We start from the raw sequence: 24,800 nt of genomic DNA, 5'->3' as shown, positions 1-24,800 counted from the left end.
ATGCTACTTAGAAATAACCAGTTACTCTAATCTGTGTTAGTTGGTAAAAATCAATAATCTTTGCCAATTCATCACATTTAAAATAATCTTGAAACAAATGAACGTCTTTTGATAAAGACCTGGATTTGAAATCAAATAAAAGGTCTTTAATAACTAAAACACAACTTATCTTTATTCAACAATACATGTCGAGTGTTTTCCAGTATGGGGGGGGGGGGGGACACATGTTTACATTTATACAGTCAGTCTTATTAGAATAGTACTAAACATTAGTTTAAAAACAATAAAATCACAGAAAACATTTGCTATTACAGCATCTTATGTGGACATGACAAATAAAAATATGTAAACTGTTTAATAATGAAATAATAATAAAAAATAATCCCTTAGAAAACATGTTTAAAGTTATGACATCTGAACAAAATTGAACAAGGGTGATATTTTGGTATTTCACAGGAGTAAGGCATGATACATTGAACAATATTAGGGCAGGCAGACTTCAGTCTGAGTAATCAGACTACTTTGGCCGGGTCTGGAGGACAGCTGAACCTAACAAGATACAAAAAAAAAACAAAAGTAAAATTAGTAAAACAAGCAACCATCATTTTCAGTTTTCTGCTACATCCTGTTACCAGTAAAGCTACAGCTAGAATTATAACCATTTTTTACCTGCTCATCAGTGTGAAAATGGAAGCGCATACCAATTTCTTCTTTTAATGTCAGCTTAACTAACTGCTTTAATTATTCTATGACATATAATAATTATTTTCAGTTTTCTAGCTTGATGAATCACTAAATTTGCCATGTGATTTGTAAGATTTAAATAAGTTGACTACTTCAAAACAGCGCGAATGACTTTGAAAGACCCATTCAGAAAGAAAATTTGTGTTTTTAACATGTTCTTGTGGCCTTTTTCTCATGACCGGAAATGTTGGGTTGGGGGTGTGAGGGGCTGTAAGCTAGCGGGAGGGTGTAAACAAAGAGATGATGGGAAGTAGGATTGGGTTTACGGTACTCTGTCCTGCCCACAACTCCGTGGGGAAATTTCACATGAACTCCTGCTGCTCTGCAGAAACTATTTCCTAGAAAACAACAGTTTATTTTTTTTATTTTAGCTAAAAACGGCGAGTGGGTGGGTCTATACAAAAAAAAAAGTATTTTAAAAGTTCGAATGAAAAAATGCACACCCACTGAACAAAAGCAAACTGTTTAGTCAGCAGAGCTGCTTAACGTGTTCGGTGAATGCAGTTGGACTAAAAGCCAGTCTTCAGATGCATTAGTCAGTTTTGTCATTTGGTGGGTGAGTGTTGCACTCACACTCACCTGGACCATATAGGTAAAGGGGTGACAAGCAGCTCAGGTACAGCCATGTCCCATTCTCCTGCAGCCAGCGCTGCCGATAGCCAATCATGTCAGGGGAACAGGCTGACTGTGTCCTCCTTCCCTCTTTAGTGGGCGGGACTAAATTAGTCTTGCTTACTAGGTTAGAAGATGGTAAAACACAAATTTGGTTGAATTTGAAAAATAATTACCAAGGTCCCAAAATTGCCAGATTATCAATGGTAAGGCCAGTATCAGACTACACATTGTTTTTGTTTGATAAATGAATATAAATTAATTTTTTTGTAGCTGTCATTATCAGCTTTTTCATTAAAACGGCTTTTATTTTTGTTCATTTGGATCAATGTAGTGTAGTCTGATGTTTCTATAGGAGTTTTCCAGAGTGATGGTAAATGTGACCATTCCAATCTAAACCCCAAATCAGAAAAAGGTGAAATCTTTGTACCAATATCAGTCCACACTTTATCCTACAGAGTTCCAGGAAGAGGGCATGTAAAGAATTTGACCAACAAAATCCAAAATTTAACAGGTCTGCATTGCTGTTGGAATGAAAACATTCTGGGAACTGTAAAGTAAACAGAAAAAATGTAAAAAAATGAGTTTCTTTCATAATTTTTATTTGTTTCATTCAGAACTTTTCCTGATTTGAGGTGTACACAGGTGTTCAGAACCCACTAAGATTCAGTTTTGCGGCAGTGCAGCTAGCAAAGGAAATGCTAATAAACCATCACCATTTCTGTGGGTATTTTTTGTTTCCATCTTTTTTCGGCAACAAATAAACTAACAGGAGGAGACGGTGAGCTGATCCCTTGACCTGTAAACCATATTTTATCTACCAACGGCCTTTGTCCACCGAATAAGTAAACGTGTAAAATTCCAAAAAGAAATTCTCCTGTCCTGCAAACTTTCGCTTTTTCTTTTTTTGAACTTAGCATTGCTCACTTTGCTTGGCTCCCACCAACCGTTGCTGGACTTTCTCTAGATGGTGGATGTATTCTGTCAGCGATTGCTCTGGATCCTGAGATGTTCCATCCAAATGCACTGAGGCCATGGTGGAACTGGAGTGGGACCTGGCAGGGAAGATGAGAGTATATCTAATTTTACTCAAGTGGATATATAACTCGTTGAGTCACTCACAGTACTCTTAAGAAAACAAAATTCTAACCTGTTGTGCAACCTGAAGGGTGATTTACTTGGAGGCACCAGAGCTGAAACAGTGGCTCTTTGGACGGCATTACTTGCTCTGTTCTGGATCAAGTCAGATTTAGATATTGGCTGTTGCTGCCTTAAGACATCCACTTTAGGTCCTTTAAGACACAAGAAAAAAAGAAAAAAGTCTCTTAATCACAATTAGAGGTTTAATATAACCTGTGTATAGAGAACTAACCAGCATGTCCAGTTGCAGACAATGATGGCCTTCGGATCGCCTTTTGCCATTTCCTGGTCAAGAACTTCATTCTGAAAATAAAGAAAAGCTCTGTGTTCATTTTGTAAATGTGATAAAAAAGTTGTTAACCCAAAAGAACCCATGGTGACATCAGTGTAAGAAAGAGAAAAAAAAAACGTTAGAAATGTGTTATGTGGTATATCCACTGGGTTCTTATGGGGTTAAATATGTATTCCAGTAAACAATCTTGACCTTGAGAGTGCAATGATGACTTGAACAGCAGCTCTGAATCGTCTAATGGGTCTGCGGGGGGCTGAAAGGGGGGTTGAAGGTCGCGCTCCCATGCGAGCAATTAGACACAGAGTGGCCTGTTCGCACTCCTGGAATCCTCCCAACAACAGTAACAGGTAACGCTTCTGGTAAACGAGAGCTTTCCTGAAGCTCTCAGCGCGCAGATAACGCTCATAGTAACGCTGCAACTGCAAAGCAACAAATACAACTGGTCACTATTTTTTTTTCTCCTCAAAAAATACCTAACCACACGCTCTTTAGACTTCCAAATATTTAAACCATAGAAAATATAATTTAACAACATTTTTCAAGTTTGTCTGAGGGTTCATGCATGCGTTTACTGACCCTGCTGCAGCTCGGGTCACCGATTGGCCGGTTCTCCCTTTCGGTGTTCGCAGCAGAGAGATCGCTTTCTGTGCGACGAAGCTGTTTCTCCAAGGTGGACAGTCTATGTTTGTAGGTGGACCTTTCCTGACTGAGGGAGGTTATGCGCTCATTCAGTTCAGAGTTCTCCTTCAGTAACTTCTCCAGCAGGTTAGATGATGATGCGGAGATCTGTTAAGACAAATGTAAACATTTCAAGTTGCTATATATAATGGTATAAACAAAGACAAACTATTAGTGTTTCTAGTGGTGAGAATTTTTGAAATACCTGTTGGGGTTTTTGTGAGATGCTTGAATGAGTCCCTTCAGTTTCAGAGTGCAGATGAGCTGAAGCAGATTGTTGTTGCTGCCCTGAAGTTTCTATGATAAGCCTTTGAGCAGCCATTTCTTTTTTGTCTTTTTCAAGATGTGCCAAAGTTTGCTGGAGCTCCTGCACACGCTGATGGTCCTGCTGCCTCAGTGACTGCAACTCCAACTTAAGTGAGAAATATAAGAAATTGTCATGTTTGTAAAATATATATATATAAAAAAAAAGATAGCTGAGGTTCTCTCACCAGTTTGTTTTTGGTCTTCTCTTGTCTCCTCTCTCGGTCCATCTGCTCTTGCCTGGTCTTTCTCCTTTCCCTCTCCCACTGCTCCTCCATCTCCTTCTCCTTGATTTTCAGCAGTTGGAGCCTCTCCTTCAGCTCAGCCACTTCCTTCTCCTGCTGTCTGCGTCGCTCCTGCTCAGCCTCTAAAGCCCAACTGATTTCACGTTTTTGTTCCTTTAAAGTCCGAATCAAAACCCTGAGCTTTGCAGCAGCTTCCTGCTCCCTCTGAAACTCTTCTCTCTTAGTTTTATCCTCTTCTTCCCATTTCCTTCTGCTTTCCAGCAGCTCAGTCCTCAGTTTCTCTGCAGCGTCTGCTAAGCCTTCACCTTGCCTTCTCTCCTGCTCCAACTGGGAGCGTAAATCAGAGATGAACTTCCTGTCTCTGGCTGCATCAGCTTCGTGTCTTCTGCAGAGCTGATTCATCTCTTGAGAGCAACGTTCTCTCTCGTCATCGATTTTCCTGTGACAATCCGCGAGCTTTGAGTGCATGTCAGCCAGTCGTGACTCTGCTTCATCCAGGAGTTGCCCCAGGTGGTTTTTCTCCTTCAGGTTGAGCTCTTGTTGTTGGACAGAATGCTGGCGTCCATCTTCAAGCATCTTCAAGGTGTCTTCTAGGCGTTTTTCCAGCAGCGCGCTGCGGGACTGTTCAATCTGGAGTTCTTGCCTGAGGTTACTGCAGGTCACCATTTCCTGTTTCACCTGACTCTTTAGAGACAACACCTCTGCCTTCAGCTCCTCAGAAGACACTTGCAAAGCCTAGAATGTAAAAACAGTACATTTTTTAAGCAAAAGCCTTTTCCCCAAAAAGAGCCAAAACATTTAATTTCTTTACAAACAAAGCACTAACTTCTCTCTGTTCTTCCTTATCTTTTTCTTTGCAGAGATTTAGAGCCTTTTCTTGTTCCAGTTCACACTGGAGCTCCTGGACTCTGGACTTTTCTCTTTGTAAGGCCTCATCGTTTTCTTCTATAGTAAGCCTGCAACAAAAAGAAAAAAAAAGATTTATATAACTAAGGCAGCAAATTTCCACATAAAAAAAACAAACGGCTCAGCTTTTGATGAAAACAAACCGTTATCCGTCTGCTGAATAAAATATTCTGGTGAGAGCAAATGTCTGAGATTTAATCAAGTTAAGAGATATAAAGCTTTGATGATTTTCTTCATTACCAGAGGTTGCAAACTTCAAGTTTCCATAATTAGATTACATGACACCAAGTCTGATGCAGTTATTTGTTGCCTAAATGTGTTATATATGGAAAGAAATTTAACATTAGTCAAAAGTTTCCTTGTTTTACAGATGGCATCACTTACCTGAGAGAAAGTATGTTGCTCTTGTGCTCCTTCAGAGCATCATGGGCACATTGTAGCTGCTTCTGCTTCTCCTCCAGCTCTGTTCTCATTTGAACATCAACTGTTCCATCAATTTGTAGCTGAGCCGTCCGCCAGTTATCTTCACAAAAATCCATCTAAGCGAACAAGAATAAAGATTAAAACATAAATTCAGCAGAACAGCAAAGGTGGCACTTTTTTACTCAGAACCTAAACACACCGGTAATAAAAATGAGACCTTTCACTGGGACCTCCTTAAATTTTTGCTTAAGAACCAGAAAAACTCATAAAAATCAAATTTTCACTATAAACCAGTAGAACTCACTTGTGAGTGCCTCTGTGCCATTCGACAGAGCAGCTCTCTGAGAGCAATCACAGTCTCCTGCAGCGCTCTTTTCTCCTGCTGCCAGCTCATGGGAGGATGAGGCAGCTGTGATTCATTCTCACAGTCGACAGGACCCGAGTTGTCTTTAGACTGAGTTTGACTGCACGAATAGGCCAAAACCTGTGGTTTGATTGAAGCGCTGACACGGCGCTGGCTTAAAGTGAGAATTTTACAGCTTTCGTGATAGACCTTCTTCAATAGACCCTGAAAGAATTTAAAACCAAGTGAAAAATATTTCAAAATATCTTAAAAAAAAAAAAGGTACTACGAATCATGTGCAGACCGTACCTGTAGCTCTGGTGACAACAAATCCTCAGTGTAGCTCATACTGCCAGCGGCACTATCAGTGTTCACCGTGGGATTCATTCCTCTACAGCGCAGATACTCAACAAACTGAGCATCGAGTCTTTCGGTCTGTTCAAGCTCCACTCTCAGCCTGGCACCCAGTTCTGAACTCACATCTGAACCACAAGAACACAAGAGTTACAAGTTACACAAACACAAAGGAGGCTACAAGCGGAGTGGATGTAGGAACTTCCAAATCCAACTGATAAGAACCACAAAGTGAACTTTTGAGGCGTTGTTGTGCGGCACTAAACTTTGGAACAGGTTAGGCAATGAGCTCAAACAATCTTCAAATATTCATACATTTTAAGAAAATGCATAGAGAAACTTTTGTTTCACAATATGAAGATGACGGGGCTTAAAGATTATTGGGTGTTCAAACTCCAAATATAAGGATGTTTGAATTTGGGCAGTATTACTTAAAATCTGAAATAAGGGTTTTTTATTTTTTTATCTTGCATTATTCCATCATTTTTTATGCTTGAAATACAGAAATACATCAAATAAAATACAAAAAAAACAAAAGATGGAGAAAATGTTCTCAGCTGAAAGATTATTTATTTCCACACATTAATTATTCAACTATCTCAAAGACGACCATTTTTCTTTCTTTTTTCTTTAAATAAAGATCGAACATTGTAATCGCCTCACAAAACAATACATTCCATTAAAACAGTTTAAAGTGCATCATTCTAAGAAATAAAAAAAGTGTTACTTGATTATCCGTGAAGCGTTTTTTTTAAAATAAAAGCTACGGTAAATGATTATTTTTCTCACACCACAGATAAGTGATATTAAATGTTCATCTTTCAGAAATGCAGATGTTAAGAGTGCAGAAATACGACTTACTGCTGCCGTAGCCGTCACTGGCCCATTCCTGTGCAGACATGGATGAGGTGGAACCAAGTGGAGATGGAGGTGCTGTCTGGTCTATTCCCTCCAACTCATGCACCTAAGAAAAAATAATTACTTGTGAGGATTTTATGAAAAAAATAAGGCGTTTCTTCAAAAAGAACATGTTTGCACAGCATACCTGTTCAGCATCAATTGAGTCAACCAATGAGAAGTTGTCAGATATTGACAAAGAGCCGGGGGAGTGGGTTCTCTGTGTAGACTGATCAGGTGTGATGGTTCTGGATTGCAGAGGCTCCATTACAACTCTTGGAGAGATTTTGACCTTATGGGGATCCAGACCACTGCTGTTTAGACCGCTGAGCCCAGACAGATGACAATCAAGGACAGAGGTGTGGAACCGTTCTGGGATTCTGTCCTCAGAGCATTCGAGTCTCCGCAAGACTTCTGGAGAACTCAAAAACGCTTCATTCCGAGACGCAGCCAAAGTATCCTTGAAAGCTGCGTGAGAAATATCTGACATTGAAAGCAAAATGATTAATGTGGGTTCTTACTGCAACTTCATTTTCAAGAAAGGTTTATTTCACCCAATTTATTGAGTCTTTGGTGTTTTTAACATCTTCTTGTGGTTTCTTTCTGATAATTGAGTACATATATAAAGACATTTAAGTTTAAAATGGAATTTTTGAGGATTTCTTTATCAAAAACATTGTGAAATTAAAAAATGCAGTTTGAAAAAGAGCCTATTTGTGACATAGAAAATATGTAGGGCAGGCCACAAGCTTCCTGCTCCAGGCTCTCAGCAACAGGGAGGGGAAGTGGGGCGGGGAGACTCTGCAGCAACGGTCCCACCCAAATCCCAGAGGCGAATTTCTACTGAACTACTGCTACTTTGCAGAAACTATGTTCTAAACAGACAGTTTTTATTTTTATTTTGGCTAGAAACGGTGTACCGGTAATAACTAAAAGACCACTGGGAATTCTTTTACAATCAGACGATGAATGGAGTGTGTCTTAAATATCACAAAATAAAGATCTAATCGACCCACTCAACGTTTATTATGGAATTTGAGATAAATAAGACAGAAAAGCATAGTGAAAAATGTTCAAATAATGTAGACTCAGAAAATAAACACTGACTTTTCTGTGAGTATTCTTGGTGATGAGAAAATATGTTCTGTTCATGACAATGTTGTCGCAGCAGCTGTAGTTCTCTCTTCTGATAGGCTACTTCTTCTTCCTGTACGGTCAGGTCTTTCTGAAGACGCTGGAGTTCTGCGTTGAGTCTCCGATTGTCGGTCTCCAGATCAAAGAGAGCCCTGTCTTTAATCTTAAAACAAAGTGGAAGAACATCACTAGAAGTTTATATCTACAGAAATATCATCTCCTATTCTGAGTTTTAGCTTTAGTTCTCACCTGTCCTTCTTCGTGGAGTTTGTGAGCCTTGTCTGAGCTGGTACTCAGTCCTTGTTTCACTGCAGTTAACTCTGATCTGAGTGCTTGATTCTCTTTCTTTAAGCCATCGAACTCAAACTCTTTTTGCCTCAAAGCAGCATCTGCTTTAGCTCGGGTCCCATCAGCATGAGTCTGTGGGAAAACAAGCAGTACTATTACAGCATCATTAGAGTAGTCTACGCATCTTTAATATGCCATCTTTTCTAAAAACATTGAATAGACACCAGTTTCACATTTCAAACTAGCGCACAAAGCATACGAGTGCGCTTCAACCACAACGTCCACATTTGCCAAAAGCAAAAAAACGGCTGGTAGACAAGTAGAATTCAGACACGCTACAACCCAAACTCCTGACATTTCTTTTCAAAAACCAACTCTGCTTCTTACCCCATCCTCTTTGAGCAGAAGACTTCAACAAAACGAAAACACAGCACAGCTTTAAAATCCAACAGCTACCAGAGATTCTCTCCTTCCCCATTTTCATGTCACTTCCTCTCTACAAGTAAGACTCTGCAGTTGCTGAGTTTTCACCACACGTCATCAGCAACGCCTCCTAAGCACAACCAGATGTGGTCCTGCATGCAGTCGCTCACTAAGCTGCATGCTACAGGGAAATTAGTAAGAACTATTTACTGACTGGAAGTTTCTGAATAAATTAAACTATTTTTTTTAGTCCTTTATGGAATTTAAAGTAAAAAGGCCTGAAGAAAAACTTTACTTTCTGTGGTTTAACTAATTATGCATTTACACTTAAGATGTCAAACCCAAATTATTATAAAATGTTAAAAAATTAAGCTGCAAAGTGACATGAAGATGGTTGTAACAATTTTGTTTGCGCCTTTAAAAATTGGAAAAAGTCTCACCAAGACTGGCTTTTGATCCTTTTCTTGTCTTGCTTCTTGATCTTGAAGCTTCATGGTCAGGTCCTGGATAAGAGCTTTCATTGAAGCCGATTCAGAATCCAACTTTACAATTTCCTCCCTCAGCTGATCTTCTCTCTTTCTAAGCAGCTCACACTCAGCAGAGAGCTCTCCTTTTACAGTCTCAAGGGATTTAATCTGTGACCGCCCCTCAGCGACCAGCTTCTCCATGTCCACCAGCTCTGCCCTCATCTCCTGAACTTGCCTCTCAAGAGTGTGCCCAGCTTCTTGAAGGACCTCCATTTCTGTTTTCATTTCCTTCTCTTTGGTTTTTAACATCTCAATCTCTTTTCCGCTGTCCTGTTTGGTATTTTGCAATTCCAAAACCAGGGATTGAAGGTGGGCCATCTTTTCATGTGAGGGGCTTACATCTTCAGCTTGGGCTTTCCAACGGTCTCTCTCCTTCTCTGCAAGTTTCCTTGCCTCCTTCTCCTCCTCAGCTTGAGCTTTCACCTCCTCAAGTTCAGCTTCTTTCTGTTTAAGAAGATCTTGGATTTCATCAAGCTTTTTCCTCTCCGCTTTGAGCCTCTTTCCAAATTCTTCTCCTTGTCCTCTGAACTCTTCCTCCTGGGTAAGAAGAATTCTCTCCAGACTCTCCTTCTCCGCTGCAGCAGTCTCAAGCTGACTCTGAAGGCTTTTAAGGCGAGATCGAAGCGAATGTGAGGACCCAGAATGAGTCTGGTTGAGCTCGTGCTTCAAGCTGCTGGGCTTCCCTCCCATCTCTTGTTCTTGGATAACACAGCGAGGTTCTGGGCTGGGTGCAGGCGAGGGGTTGAAGCTGTCTCCATCCTGAGAGTCACTGACTTCATGCAGGTTGGGGCCTAATGTGGCAAGCTCTGCTTGAAGTGTACTGATGACTTCATGAAGGCGCTCCTCTTCCTCCTGTTTGTCGTGGCGGACTCTTGCAACTTCAGACTGAAGACGCTCAACTTGAGAGCGTAGGTCTTCAACTTCACCCTCTAGAGCCTTTTGTAATAAAATAAGACGACAAAAAATGTGCAGGTTTATTTGAGATCAAAAACATGCAACTAAATCCCCGGCCATTCAGTGTGATCTTACACTGATTTTGTCATCTCTTGCACTCTCCAGGTCCTGTTCCAGTCTTTGGATCTCACTGCTCAGGTGGTCAATCTCCTGGTTTTTTTCATTCAGAAGAGCTGAGGGAAGAGTCTCTTCCTCTGTTTCTTCCATTTGGATGCATTCCTCCTCCTCCTCCACATTTATAGTGAGGGTGGAAGCCTTTTCCTGAAGACAGTTTTACATACAGATTTACTTAGAAGAAAACAATGTTTTTTTCCTTAAAGTTATTGGCTCATTTCAGAAAAAGAGGTATGTTAATTTGACCTGAGACTAACTACATTTGCATTGTGTATTTCAGACTGATTTGATTTGAATTGCAGGGTTTTTACCTGCAGGTAAGAAATCTGCTCCTGGAGCTCCTGAACATGCGCGGTGTTCCTTTCCGTCAGTAGCTCCAGCTGCAGTGTCAGGTGCTTCAGTTCAACCTCTTTTATAGTCAGGTCTTTCTGCACAGTCTCCAACTGGTCAAGCAAAATTTCAGCCTGAAAAGATACATATCGAATATTTGTTTAGACAGACATTTCTCCAATTGAAAACTGTAAAGCGGTCTAAACAAAACACAGTAAAGAGTTCTGGTTCCTAAATTCTGGACACTGTGCTTACTTGTACCAAAAGGTGGCACTCTAATCACACATGAGTTTTTATACAGCATCATCAGCTGCTTTTACACAAATTCTGACCTCCTGTTCTTTGCTGTGTAGTTTCTGCTGAGCCGTGTCCAAGGCATCCCTAAGCTCGTGGGTGGGGTCGTGTGCGTTGTCATGGTAACAGTGTCGTGTCTCATCCAGCTTGGATTGCAGGGCAGAGATTTGAAGCCTGCTGGACAGCTGCTGCTGCTCTAATATAAGCTTATCCTGACGGGAAGAGGAGGAAAATATCAGCGTGCGGAATGAACCAGGAAGTTAGAGGAACATTTTTTCATTCCTTCTTACTTGTGTGAGCTCTTGCTCTCTTTGCTTCGCTTTGTGCAGCTCTTGCTCCAGCTGCTGGAAAGTTCTAACACTCTCAGTGCTGTTGAGGAGAGCTTGTTCCAACTCTCTGATGCGCCCCGCTAGCTTGTCTATCTCCTCATTGCGCTCTGTAAGATCGCGCTGGGCTTGCTGATTGGCTGCCATGAGACTATCATAATCCTCGGTTTTGTCCTTGATGATGGCATGAAGAGTCTCCAACTGCAGAAATGGAAAAAGAAAAAAAAAAAGTTAAATACAACAGAAAACCAGGCTAAAAGAAGATTTAGGCAGCAAAGCAAAGTTTTGGAAACCAAATAAATAAATCTACTAGTCTGTACAAAAAAGGAGGAACACATATTAAAGACTAATGTGAAGCCAATCCAGGGAGAAATGGCATGCAGCTGAAGAAACAAAAGGAGCAAAAAGTGATTAAATATTAGAAAATAGATTGAAGCTATAAGATTGATGCATGCAGAAAAAGTAAATAAAAAACCTACAAACTATTGCACAAAAGAAAACGTGGGACAAGTCAAGAATTAGCGCCAAAGGACCTACAAGAAATCAGCTAAATTTAGAATTCATACCTGCAGAACCAAGTCGTCAAACTACAGCAATCCATCCAGGACAGAGACAAACACATAGCAACAGTCAGCGACAATGACAAGCAAGCATTCATGAATAAACCCTTATAGGCAGTCCACTAAACTACAAGTATCTATAACTATAGATGCAAGTTCCAAACAGTCTCAAACCAGCTAAGTCACATACTGAAGACATCTTTGTTTTGTATCTGGAATTCCTGTAACATCATGTAATCCACAAAAACTTAATATTTATGACTTATTTTTTAATTAATAAACACCAGCGCCTTTTATTATTGTGGAGGAATTCAGATCCAATTCACAGCTCGGCTAAAGTTTTACTACTTTAGCAGGTTTTTACACATTTATTTAGACCGTTTGCCAAGTCAATGAGCTATGGTCTGGAAATGTGACTGGCCAACATAAAAACAGTGACTTGTAGAAACTAATTTAAAATTTGTTATAATTCATAATTTGAAGGATTTCAACCAGAATATTAAAGACTATTTTGGCCTCATATTCCCCGTCAACCAGGTGGTCTCACACTCAATACATTTCGGCAACAAGTTCAGAATAAGATTTCCATGTTCAGTGACCATGAAATGCACCCAAATCCTCACGGCTGTTCTTCTCAATGATCAATAAATTCAGACGATCAGCAGCGTCCAGCTGCTTTTGACATTCTTTTTTGACATTTTTCTTTCCACTTTTCTCTTTCAATCAGCTTTTTTTTAATGCTGATAAAATGTTTAACAGTTTGTGTTTATCTGAAATGATCATTTTGCAGTTGCACATCTTAAATTTTAACATTTCACAAGGTTTTCTTTGTCCTCTTCCGGCCCTCACCCTGCTTCCTCTGTGATCCACATTAGTAGGTTGTCTGAGTTGAGCCTCAAGCCTGTGGATCTCTTGTTGGAACTCGTCTCGCTCGTGTTCACGCTCCACAGCTTGCTCCTGGAGGCAGAAGAAGAATTTACATCAGTAGCCATATAAGAATAACTGCAAATAAAACTCCCTTTAAAAAACAAAAATGCAAGATGCAACAAAAGCCGATTCATGTTTGGATCTGCAACTAACAGGTAAAGCAGCAGGTAGGAAATAAACAATAAATTGACTTGTAAAATAATGAATAAACTTGGACAAAAAACCCACTTCTATGAATTGCCTGTTGTGTTTTAGCTGTTTCTCAAGTGCTTGGACACGCTGGTTCAGGTCTTCGGTGTGGGTCTTGTTGTGCATCTCTGTTTCCAGGACCATGGTTTCCTGCTCCTCAAGTTCTCTCTCCACGTTTCTGAGGCGCACTGTCAGAGTCTTGTGGTCTTTTTCTGCCTGCCGCTGCAAATCCAGCCTATCTTGGGTCAAACGCTCCGTCTCTGCCAACAAAGCTTATGAAAAATAGAACACTGTTTCAAAAGACGTTTAAAGGTCAACTTTTTAAAGATGACAGATTTAACAAGGTCAAAGAGCAAAAACATAAGCAAGCTGGACTTAGAAGAAGAAAACGACACAGCACAAAGGTTAAACCAAAAAAATAAATACAGAATCCTCTTTCCTCTTGATAAAATACCAATATATTGGTTTCTTATACTTATAAAGCAAATATGCTAAAACACGCGTTTCTTGAAAACAAACAGAAATTTGTGAGCAACAATCTGCAGTAAAAGTGTAGCAACTACAGAAAAATTATTACAACTGCATTTTATTTAAGTCTTAAATCTGCACACACAAGAGCTGCTATACCTCTGATCTCTAACAGACTTTTTAACAGAGGAATGTCCAAAGTCCGGCCCGCATTCAAATTTCCACAGGCTCCTTTTGATAAAATCAATAATATGCAGCTCCCAGTATTTTCTAAAAACTGTGCGATGTGTGTGCGATTTCTTGATTGCGGTTGGCTAAATTACGTTTTAAGCTGTTGTAACCTCGTAGCACAACTGTCGTGCAATCCTTCTGTGATACTTTCTAACTCGTTTCTAAAATGTCTAAAAAGGTTGACGTGGGGGCTACTGCTTCAAGGACGAGTTGAAATTGGCTGTGACTGTTTTCAAGGAGTTCAAGGAGGCAGATGAGACTAGCTAACTCTGAAAGAACAGTGTGAAAAATTGACGGTAATTTAGATAAAAACGTATTTAGAAGCATTTCTTTTCTCTGTAAAGAAATGAAAAGTATGTCATTGCAATACAATGTTCATTAAATAGTTTATTTAGATCTGTGAGATACTCAAAGTGTCTTCAGAAAACTGCACACAAACAAGATCTGAAGAAAATAAAAGCCGCAAACCAAAACGTTTCACATAACAGCAGCTTTAGAAACGTCACACACCACTGCAAAATACAAAAATACACAAACATCCTCTTTTTTTAACTCACAAACCTTTGTCAGGATTTATAATGAAGCAATGGTCTACGGAGAAAAAAACATCTCTAAGCAGAGATTTTACAGAGAAGTGTAAAACTTAAATATTTCTAGAAAAACATTTAAATTATTTCAAACATTTTGTGCTCACCCTTTTCCCGTTCCCCAAGTCCAGCTGAAAGATGCTCCTTCTGGCGAAGGAGAATTGCATTCTCTTCCACGAGTTCCTGATGCTTCAATCTGAGGCTTTGCACCTCTGCAGCAAAGCCTTGCATCTGCTGAAGCTGTGTTTTCAGGTCCTCCAGCTCCTCCACAAGCCTTTCTTCTTGATTCTCCTTCTGCTGGAGAGACTCTTCTAGAACAGCTTTTTCAGCCACGTATCCTTCCAGAAGCCCTGAACACAGACATGGGCAGAATACGCTTTTGTGAAGAACAAATTTGTGACTTTGATTAAGACTTAAGCAGAGCCTGTGATAAATGCAACAAGGATAGCTTTTATAAACGACATAATTACCCTCGGCCTTGTGGAGCTCCAACTGGAGTTGACTCTTCATCTTGGCCTCCTCATCAAGCTGCTCCAAAAGGAGCTTGTGCTGTTCCAACAGTTGGACAGAGTCTTCTTTACCTTTGGAAAACTTCTCCTCCAGAGAAAGATGGACATTTCTAGTCTCTTCAAGCTGAGAAACAAAAAGGCAAAATCACAACAAAGTTAGCATGTTCGGTGCTGGAAAAAGAAAGATTTCATCTTGGAAATATGAACCTACAAACAAACATTTTATTTTACCTGAGTATTTGCTTGGTTGAGAAGGTCAAGCAGCATGTCCACTGCCTGACGTAATCTGCAGCAAGCATTCAAAACTGATTCTTCTCCTACAGGATTGATCTGAGAGTCGGAGACCAGCAGACTCTCACAGAGGAGTTGGGTCATCTCCAAGTCATCAGATGTTAAATCTGCTACTGAAATACCTGAGACACAGACCAAAATCATTAATATGACTTTACAACTGAAATTAAAAATCCAATCATTCCCTCATTAAAAACCAGCACATCAGAGAGTTAATGTAACACATTATACCTGACTCTTGAGCATCTTTGTTCTCTGTTGAGCTCCTCTGTTGGGTCGCCTGCTCAGATGATTTAGTTCTAACATTGATCTTTTGTCCGATCTGTTCTTCTGTTGCTCTAATGCCACGAAACATCTCAACCAGGACTTTAGCCAACTTTTCATTTGTATGATGAAGTTTGAATCTGGTGAAAAAAGATTAAACCATATATAAGAAAGCACACAAAAAATGAATTCACATATAAATACAAGCCGATTTACTTTTCCTCTTTGGCTGCCTGTAAATCATCTGTTAGCATCTTCAGAAGGTTGGCTCCTTCCTGACTTTCTCGCTCCCGTCGCTGAAGAAGGGTGTCCATCGTCTCCATTTCTGCACTTTTTCCTTGCAACTCTCCCTGCAGACATCCGACTTCTGCTCGGAGCTGAGAACAAAAATTGGCAAACCTTTTAAGATGGTTATGATGCTACTTTTTTTTTTTTACAACTTCAGGCAAAGCTTACCACTCCTTTTCTATTATCTACAAAACAAAGTATAGTATATTATAGTACTGATGCAAAAGTTACATAGTTTAAGTTTAAATCTCAGAAAAATCAAAGACTGAAACGAGTTAAAAACATTTATAAAATGCTCTTTAATACGATAACAGAACAAATGAGCAAAGAGTTTACCTCTATTGCTGATCTATACTAGAAGTACATTAAACCATCCATGATGGAAGTCCCACAATACAAAGATTAGAAAAACACAAAAAACAATAAATCTTTGTAAAGAGCTGTTTTCCAGATCCTCATTTCTTTTCCTCCCCTGGCCTCCGTTCTCTTGCCCCTTCTCTATCACCAACCTTCTGCTCTGGTTTCCCATCTCACTCCAGACTCATCTTATGCAGACACCTGTCTCATCTAAACAATGTCATTGCCATGACAACAACCCCCTCCCAATGGCTTTTAAAGCCCTCTCAGTAATGGAGACCTGAGAGCATGTTAATATCTTACTTAGCTGGACAGTGTCATGGAGATAAAAGAAAATACAAACTTTAGACTTTTTCATTATTGACTGCTTACAGGACAACATGGTGAACAAAAAAGAACATATTAAAATAATAATAAAACATTCAGATTTTTCATTTACAAGAACCACAACAAAACCAAGATTTGTTCCAGGAAATAAAAAAATACAAAGAAAAAATAAGTTATGCTAAAGATAAAAGGTTTACTTATTGCATAAAGATGATTAATGAACTATTATTAAAGTTCTGCATGTACTGACAAATTTAGAATATATGAAAAAATTATTTAAAGCACCAGAAAAAGAACCCCAAAAAGCAATTGAAAAAAAATATCGACATGGGAAATAGTGCAAAGGTAACATTAAACTAAGTACAACAACCTAATCACCTCTCAAAATATTTCTTCTAGTTCTAGTATTAATCTAATTAGATGCAGAGGAGAAATCAAATCTATAGTTGCTTTGCTTTTGTAGAAATGTTAGTATTTTTGTTGGTACACAGAATTTGAACAAACATTCAAATTTATTGTTTTTATTTTATTAACCAAAAGTATTAAGCAAATATTGTATCTCAGGCTGTAAAGACTTGGTTCAAACTTAACATGCGATTCACTGCTGGAGTTTAAATCTGTGCGACCTAAAGAAAAACTCTGTTGTAGTTGTAGAACAAACAGAGATTGTTGTAATGTGCTGTTGTGTTTCCAGTACCTGGGCGACCACAGAGTCAAGTTGCTGCAGCTGAACAGTGAGCTGGCTCATTTTGTTTGTGTAGCTCTGTTCCTTTTCCTGTTGATCAGATGCGAAGCTCCGCCTTAACTCTTCAAGCTCCACCTCCTTCTGGTCTTCAAATTCCGTCTTAGAAAAAAAAAAAAGGAAGAAGTGATGTGGTTATGTCAATGATGAATTAATAAATATTAAAAATGAGAAGAAGATTTGTTTACAGAAATAGCAGTAACCAGTAGGCTCATTTGTTTCTCATATCCAACTGACAACAGACTTGTACAAATCAAATGATCAAATGTGAATCTCTATTAAAAAATAAAAAAGCCTCCAGCTTTAAAATCTTCTGCATCAAAGGATAAACAGCTTAGATCCATCCCATTTAGCCACTGTTCAGATGCAGCAGCACAAACCACAATCACACAGATTTAGAGCATACTGACGTAAACACTTCTAAATGTATGACAGCAGGATTATGGGAAACTGGGTTTGAATGAAGCAGAAGTGGGACAGAATCCAAGATTGAGAACCATCACTAGACCGGTACAGCTGGAGCTTAAGCAGAGCAATGGCACTCACGAATAATCCACTGCTATTACATAATGCTTCCAACGCCCAGCCTGAATTACAAGTATAGACTGCAATGCAAATAATGTGCAGCAATGTGAAAAACAATCTCAAACTTGAGACTTTTTGCTTCTTTATCTTTTTGCAAAACTTGTTTGTTGAATAAAAAAAGTTTAATTTAAATTTAATTAGTACAGTAATCATTTTATTAGTTAAAATCATTGCCTGTTTTACCATCAGCTGATTAATCTTGTCCTGCAGCTTCTCTTCTGATCTGACTTTGAGAAGCTCCACCTCTTCCAGGTAATGCTGCCGTTGCCTTGACGACTCCTCTTCAAGCTCCCGCCGAGCTGCCTGCAGTTCCCGCGCAGATGTCCCTCTCAGCTCCTACGGCAAAAACATTCTTTTAAAATGATGCGCAGTCAGACAAAGAGTCTAACCCTTTGTCATTGCTGGTAGAACAAAAAAATCTAAAACAAACAAACCTCTGCACTGAAAAACATTACTACACAAAAGGGAAGGAATAACTCAGTTGTGGTTGTCTATAAAAGCTATAAAGGGTCAAACCAGTGATAACAATAAAAGGCAAATGTTAAAACTCAAAACACTGGGTGGTCATACACATGTGGAGATGAATTTGTAAAACAAGACAGTAGATGGTCATTCAAATGAAGTACACCTGAAGTTGGAGTTTGAACTGTTGGGTTAGCTGGTCTTTTTCCGCAGCGTAAGTGTTTGTCAGATCCTGCAGGGCAGTATTGTGCTGCTGTTCCAGATCAAAAACCTTAAGAAAAAAAAGTGACAGGACATTAAAAAAAGTAATATGTTTGGTGTACAAACAGAAACACCAATGAAGCAGAAAAAAAATACAATCAGCAAATACTTATTAAAAAATGTTCAGCATTCATTGTAGATTTTAGCATCACATCCAGTATGACTTTTGTTCCATCATATTTCATCTAATTCAGCAGAATTTAAAATTTAAGTAATTTAACACCTTGATATCTATTAATGCAAATATGCATCAAACCACTTCTGTTCCAAATTTACCTTAATTTAGCATCTACTTGAAAAAAAAAAAGCATAAAGGAATTCATTTTTTTCCATCACTGGAAATAAATTCAGCCGTCAAGGGGTTAAAAAAAAAAATCACTGAAATAAAAGGTTCTGCTTTATATAAGTACATTTTTAAGGAGCTGTCTTTAACGCAAACCTACGAAGTAGTGATGCAAAACAAAAGAACAAATAAATAGTCATAATAAACACAAACTAAGACTTAGGACTTTATAGTATATAATCAAAGAGCAGTTAATTTGGTACCTGCTTCTTTAGTGCTTCCAAAGCCTTGCAGTGTTCAGCATCCAGGGCTTCTTTCTGAGAAGCTAGTTCATTCTATGAAAACAAGTCAATAATAAATGAGAACAAAACATTCAAAGGATGCTGCTATTTTCATAATTGGCTATTGATTTCTGCCCCTTCTCTTTTCTCACCTTCTGAACGAAGCTGAGCTCTGCTGCCATGGCTTTAAACTTTTCCATGTGAAGCTGAGCCAGCTCTTTCCGCAGTTCCTCTCTGATGGACAGCTGTTCTCTAGCAAGTTGCTCCAAAATATTTTTGTGTTCTGCATCCTTGACAATAAGCTCTTGTTTATGCTTCTCCTTGAGTTGAACGATATCATTTCGAAGTGCCTAAAAAATATTTTGTATAATAACCAAAAAGAACACAAACTAGAAAACCAATCAAAAAATGTTTCTTTAGGCCTCTTCCTTAGACTTACTTGGACTTCCTTCAAGTAGGTGGCTTCCAAAGTGTCCATATTACCCAGCATCCTCTTTTCTAGCTCATCTGTCTCTTCCTGATGTTTGCGAGACAATTCTGCTTCTAATGCTTCCAACTGCACCTGATTGGTCTCCTGAAAAACGGCCTCCAGGCGTTCAAGGTCTTCCTTTCGTTTGGAATGGAGTGTTGCCTCCAAGGCAACAAGCTCTGCACGGTGCTTAGATTCAAGCTCCGCCACTACAGCTGCAAGCTGGCTTTTGTGGCTGGCATTGAGTGAATTCTGTTGTGCAGTATGTGTGGCATTTAGTGCATCCATCTCTTGAGAGTGATTGTTAAGTTGTGCCATTCTTTCCTGCTCCCACTCTGCTTTGCACTTGTTTTTAAGTTCGGCCAAAGACGATTCATATTTCTGGACCAGATGCTGCTCCAGGGCTGTTTTTTCTGCCTGAAACCTGCACAACAAAGCAGCAGAGGAAAAGTCAGGTTCTCAAGCACATCTCTATGGGCCTGGATCCCCATTAGATCTCACCTCTGCTGGGCTTGGTGTAGCTTCTCCTCACTCTGCTTTTGAAGCTGAATGGTGAGCTCTTTGATTTCTGCAGACATGCAGGTCTTTGCTTTTTCCAGTTCTATGTCATACCGAGTCTCCGGTTTCATCATAGGGGACTGTGGGCCTTGAAGACAAAACAAACAAACAAAACAAAAAAATCAGAATCTGATCTAAAAGACTTTAGCTTCTTTTCTTTCTTGGGATTTCTGGTCAGAAACTTATTCTCACCCTCCTCTGAGTTTATTGCAGAGACTTCACTTTTAGTCTTTTGCTGAAGCGCTTTTAGGATCTCTCTTTCTTGATTCAGAGCTTTCTCAAGCTGGTCGAGCTGTTTTGAGTTAGAGAGAAGATGTTACAAAAGTTTCCCTTCATGTATCATATAATATGTACATTTATTGTATCCAAATGACTTTCATTTGCCTTTTGTGAATTCTGCTGCATCTCTTCATCATGCTGCTTGCTGAGGTTCTCCAGGCTTTTCTCCAAAACGTGGATGATTCGTATCTTTGCGTGAAGCTCCTCAGTTAGACACCACATCCTTTGCTCTATTTCCACCTAAAGAAAATATTAAAAATAATTAAATGCAGTCTGTGGTTACCGGATTAACTAAAAAAAGTATTATAAAAAATCAGTTTTCTCACCTCAGCTTGCCTGGCTGCCTCCAGTTGTGCTCTAGTAAGTTGTTCCTGTAAGTCTATGGCGGATATTTGAACATTGATTTTGTGACAGGTCTCATAAATTTAAGATAAAACTGTGTGTGTTTGTGTGTGTGTGTATGAAACCTTTTAAATGAACGTCAGAGACTTTGGCTCTAAGCTGCTCTAGTTCCAGGGCGTGCATCGTCTTTTGTTCCTGCAGCTCTTTATGATAATGATGAGTGATGTCTGACCGGGTCTGTTCAAGTGAAAATTCATAGCCCTTAGGCTAAATGGTAAAGAATTTAGCTTATAATAACTTATAAACCTGAGTCTGACCTGCTGCAGTTCCTCTTTAAAGGAGAGAGCCATAGAAGATGTTATATTAGAAAGCTCCAGGGAGTGTTTCTCCTCCAACTCCAGCTTCAAAGAGTTTAGTATTCCCTGAATGAAACAAAGTAACATGTTTCAGATCACAAATGACAAAAGAAACAACTATAAAACATATAATACGACTGGCAAAAGGTTACATGTACATTTCTTACCACTTGTTCCTCAAATTTGGCAACATCGGGAACATGTGTTTTCTCTTCAACTTGAACCTGAGATAAAGTACTAAAATACACACCAAACAGAGAGAAATTACATGGTGGATACAAGACTACAGAAGAGACATGCATCTATGCAACCTTCATACCAATCTTCTGAAGTTAAAATGACAGACTCCTCCAAGGCGCTTTCTACAAGTCTCATCTGTAGCAGAGCAATTTCCTCTTTGTAACTCTCTTCTGATGCATGCAAGCGCTTCTCAAAATACCTGGAAAATGACAAACATCCATTGTTTTATAAACAGAAAAAGTAAAATGACTAAGGCAAATCAACTGAAGTATAAATTACATTAAGCTTCAGATCTAGACGAGATAAGTTTACATAATTGAATAGAATGTCCTTGCAGTTGATGTAAACTTTTTTGTGTAAGCCCATGTCTGTGCTCCAATACCTCCTCAGGTTTTCCAGCTCAGCTTCATTCTGCTCCTTGATTTCCTTCTTTTGTTCATTAAATTCTACCTTGAGGCGTTCAATGTCATCAACATGAGAGGAGCGAGCCAACAGTTGCTCCTTGAGCTCTGAAGACAACAAATTAGGCAGACGTAAAAAAATGTATTAATAGAAATGCACAGAGCCCTTTGATGTCTTAGCATTACTTCTTTATTTTCATTCCTTTCATATTTTCTTCATTAAAAATTAGTCTTTGTAAAAAATTTAAAAAAAGGTACATTTCATTCTCTAAATATCACTAAAATTGTCATTAGGACAACAAAGCTATAAGCCAAGCAGATGTCTTGCTGGTGTACGCACCTCCAAGCTCTCGCCGACTGGCCCGCATGCTCTCCAGCTGGGTCCATAACTGACCCATTTCTTCTTCTGAGTTTTGTTTAAGCAAGATCTTTTCCTCTTCCAGCAGAACAACCTGGTTGAGAAAGAGGAATCATCTTTTATTGGTCGTTTTTTTAAGGTAAACCCATTTCTCTTTAAAGAAATGGGTTTACCTTCTATTTATAGTGTGATTTTACAAAATGTATTTATTTATTTTTAACTGCAGGGTTTGCACAGTTTTCTGACCTCTTGTTTCAGTTGCCGCTCTTTTTCTTCACAGCGGAGGGCATGTTGCTCCTTCTCCTGGAGCTCAGTTTTGTAAGACAAAACCAAGTTCTCAAAGGAATCTGATTAATATGAAAAATCATGTTTTTAAAAAAGAAAAAACCCAACCAGCATAATTTTACAAAGATTAACGTGACAAATACATCAAATTCCACTAAAAAATAAAAATAAAAAAAACAATGCAAAAATGTTTCAACGACAATAAATTTGCAGTCTTGCGAGCCAAAAGCAGTTGCTCGTTTTTGCTGGTCAGCATATTTTCCATGTGTATTTTAATGCAGCTTACAAAAAAAATGTTATTAACATCTTGACTAGTTGGCTCTTATGGATATTTACTATAGTTGATACGTGGAGAAATTGGGAAATAAAAAAAAGCAAGTCACAGGAAGCATTACCTCTTTCTTTCAGAACTTGCTTCAGTTCTTCTTGTAGTTTATGGAGCTGTTCCTTACTGGAGGTTTGGAGTTCCTGCATTCTCGCTTGTGCCTGTTGTAGCTCTGCCTGAACCTCCCTCAAAGTTGCTTTGGCTTCAGATAAAGCTTCTGTGGTCTCTGTGAGAGAGCTCTTGGTGCTGGTCAGTTCAGCCTGAGTTAATGTGAGAGTATTTTGAATGTCAGAGAACGACTCCTGGAAAGCCTTTTTCTCCATCTGCCACTGAGCCTTGAGAGCCTAAACACATAAGCAAAACTTCTAAATTAAAAGCAAATGAGAGCCAAAATGCAATAATAAAATGTCCTGAAGTTTGACCTGCATATCTTTGGAATGCTTTTCCTCCAAGAATGCCCTTTCCTCAGCAACACGGATGTCCCACTGCTCTTCTAAACCATCTGAGCACGCACACAAGAAAAAGGTCATTAGTTGCAAAAGTGCCATCAAAATATGTTAATAGCATCCAAACCTCTACACTCACCCATCTTCTGTTGGTGCAGAAGTCGCCCCTCCTGTTCCTGACTCTGTTTGCTATGGTCCACATCCAGCTGATGCAGAGTTTGAGCAGCAGTTTGATCCTGCTTCACGTTTTCCTGACAGTGCTCCATGTGAGATGTGTGCAGTGAGGTCAGGCTCAGACGCAAGGCTTCGAGCTCCAGGGCCTTCTGGACCTAAATGCAAATAGATGGTTTGCCATTTGACAGCTTTTCTTAGAGTTTTAATAAAACACTGAGCTATGGATAGGACCGGGCTTAATAGAATTTACATTGATAAGTGATGATTAATGAAAATCACTCTAAAGATTCAAGAAAAATATCTAATGAAGCAATACGAATACAATTCAATATGAAGAAGCTGAGCCTGTGAATGACATACTTGTATCTGCTGCAGCTCAGCCTGGTGAGCAGCTTCCATGCTTTCCCTCAGCTCCAAGGACACTTCAGCCCTTAGTTGATTCAGCTCCTCTTTGTTCTTGGCTGTGAGCTCTGATATCACTCTTTCATGTTCACGCTCAGTGACCTACAGAGAAAATAATGAGTGCTAAAAAACTTGGGAAAATTATGTAAACTACTTCAAACATGCAAGAACTTATACCTGTTTGATTAGACCAATTTGTCGCTTTTGTTCCTCCTCCATACTGACTTGAAGCTTCGTTAACTCCGACTCTAAATGAGCGTTCAACTCCAAAATCTAGGCATTCATGCAGATGAAATAAAGATATAATTACAGTAAATTAAAGGAACAATAATACTGGAGCATTCAAGTCTGATAAAATAAACATTGTTCTTTTTATTTGCCTCTTGTTGATGTTTCTCAGTTAGGAGCTTGATCTGTTGCTGGTGAGAGGAGTTGAGCTTTTCGGTAGCCTCCTGCACAGCGAGGACCTGCTTCTCCAGGAGAGCCTTCACCTCATTTTCTTTCTCCTTCAGCTGCTCCCTCAGCAGACCGGTCACATCAAGGAGTTTTTCCTTCTCCTGTTTCTCCGTCTCCCATTTCTCTCTCTCATCAGCCAACTTTTAAAAAGTATTTGGTGAATCATATTAGTTGTTAGAAGAAAAAAAATCACATCAAGTATAAAAGACACAAGTTATTACTTTACGAATCTCACCTCGGCATCCTTTGCTTTTAATATGTTCTCAAACTGCTCAAGTTCCTCCTCCAAGACTTGCTCCATCTTTTTGATCTGTTCCTCCATCTGCTGCTCTTTTGCCTTGACCTCCTCCCTCTGTTGCACAGATTGAGCTTCAGCTTCCTCCAAACTAGCGAGGTTTTGTTGCAAACATGAGATTTGAGCTTCCAGCTCACTTTTGACTTTTCCAGCCCACTGCAAGGAATCGTGGTTGCTTAGCAGTTCTTTCTGTAATTTCTCCACCTCTTTCTGGACATTTACAACCTGAACACGGGTCGTTTCAAGTTCTTTTAATACAGTCTCAAGCTCAATTGTCTTTTCACTCAACAGTGCTGATGTGGTTTCATATTCGGTTTTTGTTTTCTCCAGTTCTGACACCAGGCAGTCACTGTGCTCCTTGAGGAAAAAAAGGGGAAAAAGCAGGATTTGAATATTCTTTGCCATTTTAAAGTTCCAAAAAAGGTCAAGTTTTTTTATTTACTTGTTAAGGTGTTAACAAAAGCCCTCTAATTAT

At 39.2% G+C, this 24,800-nt stretch overlaps 1 protein-coding gene across 4 annotated transcripts in view; it reads right to left on the bottom strand.

The window, feature by feature from the left end:
* Window positions 1-124: 124 nt before the first annotated feature.
* The window catches only part of LOC111946865 (A-kinase anchor protein 9-like), a 31,952-nt gene continuing 7,276 nt past the window's right edge, over window positions 125-24,800 (bottom strand). For 2 of the 4 annotated variants that reach the window (XM_023951921.1, XM_023951919.1), the window contains 54 exons: window positions 24,266-24,682; window positions 23,955-24,170; window positions 23,752-23,847; window positions 23,533-23,676; window positions 23,138-23,327; window positions 22,975-23,054; window positions 22,623-22,896; window positions 22,189-22,289; window positions 21,925-22,036; window positions 21,566-21,692; window positions 21,263-21,382; window positions 21,111-21,180; window positions 20,905-21,009; window positions 20,713-20,824; window positions 20,572-20,624; window positions 20,351-20,485; window positions 20,159-20,258; window positions 19,910-20,054; window positions 19,379-19,832; window positions 19,092-19,289; window positions 18,922-18,993; window positions 18,281-18,385; window positions 17,836-17,988; window positions 17,023-17,169; window positions 15,570-15,730; window positions 15,321-15,493; window positions 15,030-15,211; window positions 14,760-14,922; window positions 14,397-14,639; window positions 14,264-14,293; window positions 13,043-13,275; window positions 12,737-12,844; window positions 11,894-11,914; window positions 11,292-11,528; window positions 11,040-11,213; window positions 10,689-10,841; window positions 10,339-10,524; window positions 9,223-10,245; window positions 8,321-8,491; window positions 8,045-8,234; window positions 7,086-7,420; window positions 6,902-7,004; window positions 5,996-6,168; window positions 5,648-5,911; window positions 5,305-5,459; window positions 4,841-4,970; window positions 3,958-4,749; window positions 3,672-3,878; window positions 3,365-3,574; window positions 2,981-3,207; window positions 2,729-2,799; window positions 2,507-2,648; window positions 2,284-2,411; window positions 125-549 (listed from right to left, as the gene is read on the bottom strand). In XM_023951921.1, coding sequence (XP_023807689.1) covers window positions 518-549; window positions 2,284-2,411; window positions 2,507-2,648; window positions 2,729-2,799; window positions 2,981-3,207; window positions 3,365-3,574; window positions 3,672-3,878; window positions 3,958-4,749; window positions 4,841-4,970; window positions 5,305-5,459; window positions 5,648-5,911; window positions 5,996-6,168; window positions 6,902-7,004; window positions 7,086-7,420; window positions 8,045-8,234; window positions 8,321-8,491; window positions 9,223-10,245; window positions 10,339-10,524; window positions 10,689-10,841; window positions 11,040-11,213; window positions 11,292-11,528; window positions 11,894-11,914; window positions 12,737-12,844; window positions 13,043-13,275; window positions 14,264-14,293; window positions 14,397-14,639; window positions 14,760-14,922; window positions 15,030-15,211; window positions 15,321-15,493; window positions 15,570-15,730; window positions 17,023-17,169; window positions 17,836-17,988; window positions 18,281-18,385; window positions 18,922-18,993; window positions 19,092-19,289; window positions 19,379-19,832; window positions 19,910-20,054; window positions 20,159-20,258; window positions 20,351-20,485; window positions 20,572-20,624; window positions 20,713-20,824; window positions 20,905-21,009; window positions 21,111-21,180; window positions 21,263-21,382; window positions 21,566-21,692; window positions 21,925-22,036; window positions 22,189-22,289; window positions 22,623-22,896; window positions 22,975-23,054; window positions 23,138-23,327; window positions 23,533-23,676; window positions 23,752-23,847; window positions 23,955-24,170; window positions 24,266-24,682 — 10,143 coding nt within the window. In that variant the 3' untranslated portion in view covers window positions 125-517. The remainder of the gene's footprint in view (window positions 550-2,283; window positions 2,412-2,506; window positions 2,649-2,728; window positions 2,800-2,980; window positions 3,208-3,364; window positions 3,575-3,671; window positions 3,879-3,957; window positions 4,750-4,840; window positions 4,971-5,304; window positions 5,460-5,647; window positions 5,912-5,995; window positions 6,169-6,901; window positions 7,005-7,085; window positions 7,421-8,044; window positions 8,235-8,320; window positions 8,492-9,222; window positions 10,246-10,338; window positions 10,525-10,688; window positions 10,842-11,039; window positions 11,214-11,291; window positions 11,529-11,893; window positions 11,915-12,736; window positions 12,845-13,042; window positions 13,276-14,263; window positions 14,294-14,396; window positions 14,640-14,759; window positions 14,923-15,029; window positions 15,212-15,320; window positions 15,494-15,569; window positions 15,731-17,022; window positions 17,170-17,835; window positions 17,989-18,280; window positions 18,386-18,921; window positions 18,994-19,091; window positions 19,290-19,378; window positions 19,833-19,909; window positions 20,055-20,158; window positions 20,259-20,350; window positions 20,486-20,571; window positions 20,625-20,712; window positions 20,825-20,904; window positions 21,010-21,110; window positions 21,181-21,262; window positions 21,383-21,565; window positions 21,693-21,924; window positions 22,037-22,188; window positions 22,290-22,622; window positions 22,897-22,974; window positions 23,055-23,137; window positions 23,328-23,532; window positions 23,677-23,751; window positions 23,848-23,954; window positions 24,171-24,265; window positions 24,683-24,800) is intronic. The other 2 variants (XM_023951920.1, XM_023951922.1) reach the window with 2 other exon arrangements.

This window comes from Oryzias latipes, chromosome 22 (genome assembly GCF_002234675.1).
Source record: "Oryzias latipes chromosome 22, ASM223467v1".
Taxonomy (NCBI): Eukaryota; Metazoa; Chordata; class Actinopteri; order Beloniformes; family Adrianichthyidae; genus Oryzias; species Oryzias latipes.
This window is presented reverse-complemented; position numbering and strand designations above follow the sequence as displayed.